Source organism: Vigna unguiculata, chromosome 10, assembly GCF_037176805.1.
Source record: "Vigna unguiculata cultivar grain cowpea cultivar isolate G323 ecotype 2 chromosome 10, ASM3717680v1, whole genome shotgun sequence".
NCBI lineage: Eukaryota > Viridiplantae > Streptophyta > Magnoliopsida > Fabales > Fabaceae > Vigna > Vigna unguiculata.
The window spans coordinates 24,440,866-24,449,225 of NC_140801.1; the positions used below are offsets into that span (position 1 = coordinate 24,440,866).

Consider the following 8,360-nt stretch of genomic DNA (forward strand, 5'->3'; position numbering starts at 1 on the left):
AAGATATTGTTATCAAACATTAACTCTCAATTAATTGTTTGGTAAATTAATTGTTTGGAACGACACACATGTTTTATGAGTTAGTTATATATTATATTAAAAATGAAATGTACATGTACTTATAATTGTTAAAATAAAATATAGGTATATTATGAACTTTGGTCTCGTGTAAAGTATTGTCCACACATGAATAATCAATTTAAAGAAAAATGGAGAAATGCAAACATATTTTGAGATGATATCTCTATTAAAAAAAGTTAGAGAAGCTTGAAATTGATGTTAAAAAGTTTTAAACAAAAATACATGCATATGTTGTTATCAACATAGACATTGAATTTATAATAAAAGTTAAACATAATATAACAAATATGAAATTATTATAGTAATTAAATTTGTTTTTAATATTCAATAAATAATTAATTTTGATTTTAATTTTGTTTTTAGAAGTTTCTTCACACTACGTATATCTATAAAGGTTACTTAGAAATTTAGAACTTAAAAAACACAAACAATTTTAAAGATATATGTATATAAACAATAATTAATACTTTAGAGAATATATAAAAGGTAAAAGTTATTTTTATTACAATTATAAAATATAGTTTTAATTTAAAAGAAAACTTATCACCTTTTTCTGCGAACTATTTAAAATAATTAGTAATCTGATCTTTTGTGATTCAGATTTATTTTTGAAAAACTTATATAAAACATTCTAAAATAAAATTATAACTGTCTTTTTTATGTAAATCAAAAATGATTTTTTCATGAAAAATAAATAACTAAAACAAACCGAACACTTAATTTTGCTGACAAACAATAACTTACGAAATTCATTTACATTTAAGAATATGAACGCATATGAACGCATATGAACGTTGTTTTTACTATCGAAATCTGAAACTTATGAAGCTTTATGTATTTGCTTCATGGCAATTTCTAATATTTCTTGCTCCATCTTTATTTTATTCTTGATGTATTTTGCTCTTTCTATAAATGTAATCACAAAAACCACGTAAGTGAGGCTAAATGAATCACTTAAGAAAATTATATCTTCCTTGCTCAATATTCTAATGTCTTCTACCTTTTAGAGAAACAGCGGGAAAATATTTACTATTGTCAAATTAAGTCATATCATGGTTTATAATAAGTAATTCTGAAATCTACAATTCAATTTCTTCAACAATAAAAAAAGAGAATAGGGACAGGAATATAAATGGAAGCTATAGTTTTCTCTCGTCCAATTCTTCAAATGTATACCATTTCTTTAACAAATTCATTCATTTTCACTCAATACAATACATACAAATGCCAACAAATCAGGGAAAGGGATAGAGAGTATTGTTCAAAAAAACTTTCAACTACTACAACAAATGGCAAATTGCAGAGGAGGATGGACGCATGTTGTAGACTGTAACACTTTTGAAGCACTTTTGTACACAGGGTAACTTCTCTGTTCATTCAAATCAATCCATCGGATCCTCTTGGAAAACCCAAATTTCCTAATTCAGCTTCTCTTATTTAGAATGATGGAAATCATTCGTGTGAAGTTTGGTTCTGCTTGATCAAGGCATCACTATATATAGCCACCACGTTAGAGAAGACAACAAAGACTATCATAACAATGGATAAAATCTTGTCTGATCTAGTTGCAATGTTGTAGCAATCCTTGCACGGTTAAAATGATGGTTGTAAATACATTAAACAGGTATCAACATAGGCCAAAATCAAATTCTTAGCATGAATATATAGAAAGAATCAATAAGGGAGACTTACAACAATTAGAAGACTTTCTTCAATCTCTATTAGTACTCCTTGAACATTTCCATTCTGTAAAGATTACATGCTAGTGATCTTGGATAACCAAAACAATGGTGAATGCAATGTTAACCATCAAGTTTTCAACTACCAGAACAACCTATTGATCAAGAAAAAAGGAACTAAAAACATATTTATAAATAAAAGAACATGTTGTGTTTGGAATTGAAATAGCAGGATTCTCATGGGCTTATTCATATATTTGATTCGACAATAGTTGCACCAAAGTGAAAATTGTTGGCTATTTAATTCCATATGATTTCATCTAGCATGTAGGTGACTGTTTTAAATAAAGAGAAATATTTAAAAATGAAAGAAAAAAAATCAGTAATATGCAGGACACAATGTTAGATAAAAGTCAATAAAAAGAAGTTAGGAAGAAAGGTTGTAACCTTTATAAAATGAGATACTCATGGAAAATGGCCTTTTGTCCATATCATTGGTAGCCTGAGAAAATAGTAAGGTAAAACAGGGAGAGAAGTTATGGAACCCTCCCAAACTGTTCATAAAAAAATTATGATTAAACAACACTATATTTTTATCAATAGACAACACTATATTAGAAATAAAATAGTAAAAATGATAAAAGTCCACCTTTGGAACTCTTTGTGATTTCATCCAAGATCTTCTCCTCATCAAGCAATAACTTTTGCAGTTTTAGAATATTGTCCTCAAGTTTTGGTATCAAATCAGTGGATTCCTCGCCCTTTTTCATAAGGGCTTCAATTTTGGATGAATCCTGACATACAAAGTAGAAACAAAAGAATTATATGTCTCGTTGCAATGAACTATGACTTGCTTCTCTACCTTTTCTAGTTTATCCTCTAGCTTTTTGATCTTCTGACTTATGTGCTTAAAATCTTTCTGGTAGTTAACATCATGCCTTTCAAACTCCTTGAACTCTTCCTTACACTTCCTCATATCATTGTCTAACTCTTGAAAATGAAAGAAGTTAATAATGACAAGATTACCACCTCAAAAGCTTATTATTAAGAATTAATGCACAAGAATATAACTATGAAAACTGATTCAATTACAAAATCCATGTCATTCATCCCAGAGAAACCCTGGAGCAAAGACAACACATTATTGAAAAATTACCCAATAATATATTCATTAGCAAAATAAATAAAAAAGCCAACAGCTAGGGAGACCTTCATGGAGGACCCCATCAATGAAATCAACTTGTCTAAGCATTGGTAAACTATTTCTTTCCTTCTCATCAAGCTTTGCAACCAATTTTGTGGCCTCAATAAGGATCAAGCTTCTATAAGACAACAATAAAGATCAATTAATAATTGAAGCATTAATTTAAAAAGATTAAGTTAAACTATCTAAATGAATCATGCCTTCAACATATGCATGAGGAAGCTGCTTACTATATAGACCCACATGTGGATGTTGTCATCCTTTGGAATCCATGCATATCCTATATGTCACCAACAACATTTCACAAAAAAAAAGAGCTTAAATCAGTTTGAAAGAATTAGCAACATTTTACTTTGACATCCCCTCTGTCAACAACAACTACAAAAGTTCAGAAAAAAAAAATGAGAAGCATTTGAAGCATAAAAAAAAGACTAAAACTCAAATCTTTCTTAATCTTTTTTTTCAAACCACCTTAAATCCTTGACTCCAAGCCTCGTTTCTCCAAACCTGAAAAATTCAAAACCAAAAGTTCTCAAAAAATTAACCCAAAATTGCTTTAAAGATTTAACCTTTCTTCAACTTTCTTTAAAAGGGAATCAACAGAACACAAAAATTGTAGCTCATAATGTGATAGAACTTGGAATGTTGGATAAGTGGAGGATAAGGAACCTGCAATGTTGGCTAAAATGAAAACTTGAAGTACTTCCCATTCCAGTTTTAGTACTGTAAATAGTACGAAACAAAAAATTAAACCACAAAATAAATATAAAATATAAAAGATTAAAAAAAGTACTTTTGGTTAATCGGAGCCGGAACCATTGAATACCAAAATAAAAAATTTATACATTCAATCCTGCACCATAAAAACTTCAGTTAATAAACAATCCCGTAAAACCATAAGTTTAAGAAGAATGGAAAGTCTAAAAATTGAAACTATAAAGAATAATAAAAAAAAATGTTACCTTTCTTTCAACCCACAATATTAATCCATAAAACTGAATTTTCAAGAACACCATATATGTGGATCATTGCATGCACTAATCTGGAGTACCCAGACAACGCTCTCAAAACAGAAACACTAAAAGAAGGGTGTGGTTGGTTCTGAGAAAAAAGTGGGTTGATAAAAAAAGGGTGTGTTTTAGGGTTAGGAAGGGAGAAAGAAGAAGGGGGAAGATGGTCTGAGGAAATTTGGCAGCAAAAGGACGAACAATTTAAGAAAAAAAAATTATGAATTTTTTTGAATGCCGTGAGCGGGAGAAATTGAGAGAAGAAAGAATGGAGACAGAAATCTGAAAGAAAGGTCAAATGGGATTTTACAGAAAAACCAACGATGGGACAGGTGTCACTCGTTTAAATTGGGTTATTTGAGTAAAATCCAGAAGTGTTACTGAACCACCAGTGCAGATCACGGACCATTTTTAGAAAAAGTTAAACTGACCAAAAAACCAAATAAATGGATAGGTGTCAACGAATTAAATAAGGGTATTTGGGTATTTTCCAGAGGTGTTTGTTTTCATATATTTTAGACACCTCTAGCATATTCTTTATATAAAAGAAAGTTGCTTAACCTCTCATACCACTATCGTGGTGCTTGTTTCAAACCATATAAAGCCCTTTTCAATTTGAAAACATGATCAGGATAGAGGTGATCTTCAAAGCTAGGAGGTTGTGATAAATACACTTCTTCAGTTAAGAAACCATTCAAGAATGCACTTTTCACATCCATTAGAGAAAGTTTGAAATTACACATGCATGCATATGCTAACAATAACCTCACAACTTCAAGCCTAGCTACAAGTGCATATGTTTCATCAAAATCAATGTCTTCCTCTTGATTATAACCTTTAGTAACTAACCTAGCCTTATTCGTAACTATATTACCATTTTCATCCATTTTATTCCTAAACACCCATTTTGTACCAATCACATTCATTGCATCAGTTTTAGGAACAAAAGACCACACATCATTCTTAGTGAATTGATTAAGTTCATCTTGCATAGCAACAACCCAATTACTATCACATAATGGATCATTCATATTCTTAGGTTCAATTTGAAAAACAAATGCAACATGTTGAAAGAATGCAAGCTTGTGTCTAGTGGATACTCCTTGTTCTATGTCACCAATTATGTTGTCCTTTGATAATCCCCTGGGTTCAATCCACTCCTTGGGTAAGTTGTTGTTTGTAGCTTTTTCAACCGACTGAATTTCCTTTTCAGCTGACTGATTTCTTGTAGCAGATTTTAGTTCTACAACAGTTTTCTTTTCCTGCGTTGTATCTTCTTCATCTGTAATTGATGAGTGCGTATTGTTGTCCTCATTCAATGTTTAATTCTGGGTATTTAATTGAATTTATGTGCTTAAATAGTGATTTAATTGATAATTCTGACAATTAGGCTATTTGAACTTGTGTGATAAAAATGTCTTAAAAAGTGATTTTTAGCTGCATAAATTATTTTTGGATATTTTAACGTTTGTTGATGCAGTTGAAGTTAAGTTTTAAGCTCATTTAAAGGTGGGAAAATATATTGATTGAAGTTACAAATCACTTTTAAATAAGGCTGAAATTAGCAAGTTCTAGAAAAATCACTTCTACACCCTAGTTTTTATTTTACACACTCCCCTATTTCAAGTGGACCACTTAAAAACCTGTTCTGCACCCCTGTTTCTACTAAGTTGCACCCCTCCTACCACTTAAACCCAACTCACTCAGATCAGGCCATGTGGCAATCCCCAACTTTTAAATCTATTAAAACAAGCCACGTGGCACTAATCCTTGCAAACATATATGCACACTGCCACGTCATCATCTTCCACAAAGCAGAAACCCTAGCTTAACATTCCATCACGGCAGCCACCATGGATCTCCCCTGCAGCCTTGCACCTTGCGGCTGCCACCACCATCCTCCATGCCTGAAACTCACCGGAGAAGGCAAACAAACGCTGCCACGTCACGAAGCTTCATCCTTGCAGTAGCTCCATTGTAACCCTCGCGCCTGCAACAGTAGCGTCCACAGGAGCCTCCACCGCCGTTAGCCTCGCACTGCGCCGTCAACGTTCCAGCAGCCATTAACGTAGCGATCTCCATTCTCGCACCTGAACGCGCATCATCACGCAGCTGACACCTTGTCGAAAATGGAAACCGCTGTAACCACGAATTTTGCCTGAGACTGCATCGCAGCAGCAGCGGAAGAGCCACCGCGCCACCATCTTCCTCCACACTAGCACCTGCAAAGCATGGCAGCAAACCTCCACCGCAGATGCAAAACGCAGAACTGTTAGTTCACACTACCACTGCAGTGAGCCGCCTTGATATCTGCCAACATCAACGCAAATCCGATCACACACCTGCAACCACGCCTCCATTGCAGCACCTGCAACGCATAACAGCACCACCGCGCTTGAGCAACCACTGTTACCGTTAGCCGTGCAGCCAAGGGAGAAACATGGAGGCAGAAACCCTAATTCTGGAGAGAGACTCTCTACGCCATGTGTCAACCTCTGATTGCACAGTCAAACTGGTCAAATTTGGTCCACTGGTCAATGAAGCAACAAATTTGGTCAAATCTGGTCAAAAGGTCAAAGACTGGTCAAAGGAGAGGGGTTTAACCACAAATATTCATATTTTTGGATCTCTCTGCAAAATTGGACTACAGAATTGAAAATGGGCTATTTAGAAAATTAATACAAATATTATTTGGTGATAATTTATCAGATATCTTTAAATAATTAATTTATTTAATTATATCATAAATTATTAACCAACTATATTTATTAAATAGTCTATATCTCTCAAAATATCTTTGAATATTTATCTTTATCTTTATTTTAAAAGATATTTGAGAGGTTTTAGCAACAGAAAAGCTGATGAAGGAATATCTTGTTCCTTTTAAGATTATTGAATATGGTGTGAGTTGATTAAGAAAGCTAAGTGAAATCCCCACTGGACATTAAGATAACAAGCTATCTAGATGTGAAGGTTCCTTTCACAAAGCTCAAGAGAAGAAGATGATGGATTGATTCAAAACAAAAAGGAAATGGAAAGCACATAAACCATAGAAAACCAAGAACAATTAAAGGAAGAAGAAAACATAAAATGGAAAGGAAAGAAATGGTAAAAATGTGAGAAGCACGCCACTACAAGGCTAGGCTAGAAGCCATGGCAACCTTGAAGATGAGTGGATGTGTGCCGCCACTTGCTATGCAAGATAAGGCTTAAAAGTATTCACTCCCAAGGGAGGAAACTCTCACAAATGGTTGAGACACAAGAGTGTTTTTACTTCAAAATATTCAACCCTTTTACATGTCTAGGAGCACCCTTATATAGAAGAGTTTAGGGGCCTCTAAGCAAATAAAAGATACCTAAGGATGTCTCTGCAAAAACCTAACCTTAGCTTCTAGAAACTAGGTCAAATAAGGTTACAAAAATGAGAGACAAAAGAGCTAACTATGGTGTGTGCAAGGCTAATTTCGTTCTAGCACAAAAGGAGACAAAGAATGTGTCTCATATGTCTCCAAAAAGTGGCCAAAGTGTGCTAAAAACAAAGGAGACCAAAGGTACATAGGTACACTTGCTTCATGCCTTTTACTTTATGCTTTATGCCTTTGCTTTACTCTCTCCACCTCATCATTTATGCTCCTCAATCACCATGCGCCACCTAGCATTGCTTTCTTACTCCTAATTAACCTACAAAGCAAATAAACATAGATTAGCATGTTGGCTTAAGTCAAGTCAACTATAGTCAACAAGTCAAACCTAGTCAAAGGTCAACAAGTCAACTAAAGTTGATTCAACTAAGTCAACTTGTGGAATCAAAAATAGCAAACACAAATGAAAGAGATGAAGGATTAGTGAACTTCCTTTCTAAACATGCTTAGTCTTCTTAAGCATTTGCCTCCATCCTTGGTTGGGGTCAATCCTTCATCAAAAGCCCAATCAACACTTTATTTCAAACATAGCAAGTAATGTTGATTGCATTAGCCCAAAAGTACTTAGGTAGTGAATTCTCATTTAACATAGTTCTAGCTAGTTCCTCAAGTGACCCGTTTTTCCTTCCAACAACATCATTTTGTTGTGGGGTTCTTAGTGCAGAAAAATTATGCTTAAAGCCATGCTTTTCACAAAAGTATTCAAACCTTTCATTTTGAAATTCCCCACCATGGTCACTTCAAATAGACACTATCTTGGAACTCTTTTCATTTTCTAACATCTTGGCAAGTCTTTTAAAAGTATGAAAAGTGTCATTTTTGGCAGCAAAAATGATGAAGGATTGACCCCAACCAAGGATGAAGGCACATGCTTAAGAAGACTAAGCATGTTTAGAAAGGAAGTTCACTAATCCTTCATCCCTTTCATTTGTGTTTGTTATTTTTTATTCCCAAAGTTGACTTAATT

The 8,360-nt window shown here is 33.6% G+C and overlaps 1 protein-coding gene across 12 annotated transcripts; it reads right to left on the reverse strand.

The window, feature by feature from the left end:
• Positions 1-1,233: 1,233 nt before the first annotated feature.
• LOC114165764 (structural maintenance of chromosomes protein 4-like) lies at positions 1,234-3,266 on the reverse strand. 12 transcript variants are annotated; one of them, XR_014984956.1, is made up of 6 exons: positions 3,195-3,266; positions 2,623-3,082; positions 2,410-2,554; positions 2,208-2,314; positions 1,774-1,827; positions 1,234-1,573 (listed from the first exon to the last, which is right to left on the reverse strand). XR_014984956.1 is itself a non-coding variant. In XM_085667550.1 (5 exons), exons 2-4 carry the CDS (start codon positions 2,734-2,736, stop codon positions 2,226-2,228), a joined length of 348 nt encoding a protein of 115 aa, XP_085523676.1. In that variant the 5' UTR covers positions 2,737-3,082; positions 3,195-3,266; the 3' UTR covers positions 1,672-1,827; positions 2,208-2,225. The 12 variants fall into 12 exon arrangements, 6 of the variants coding, with proteins under 6 accessions (XP_085523676.1, XP_085523677.1, XP_027906134.1 ...); XR_014984955.1 differs by having other exon boundaries at positions 1,774-1,915; positions 3,195-3,265; XR_014984959.1 differs by having other exon boundaries at positions 2,208-2,262; positions 3,195-3,260.
• Positions 3,267-8,360: the final 5,094 nt, after the last annotated feature.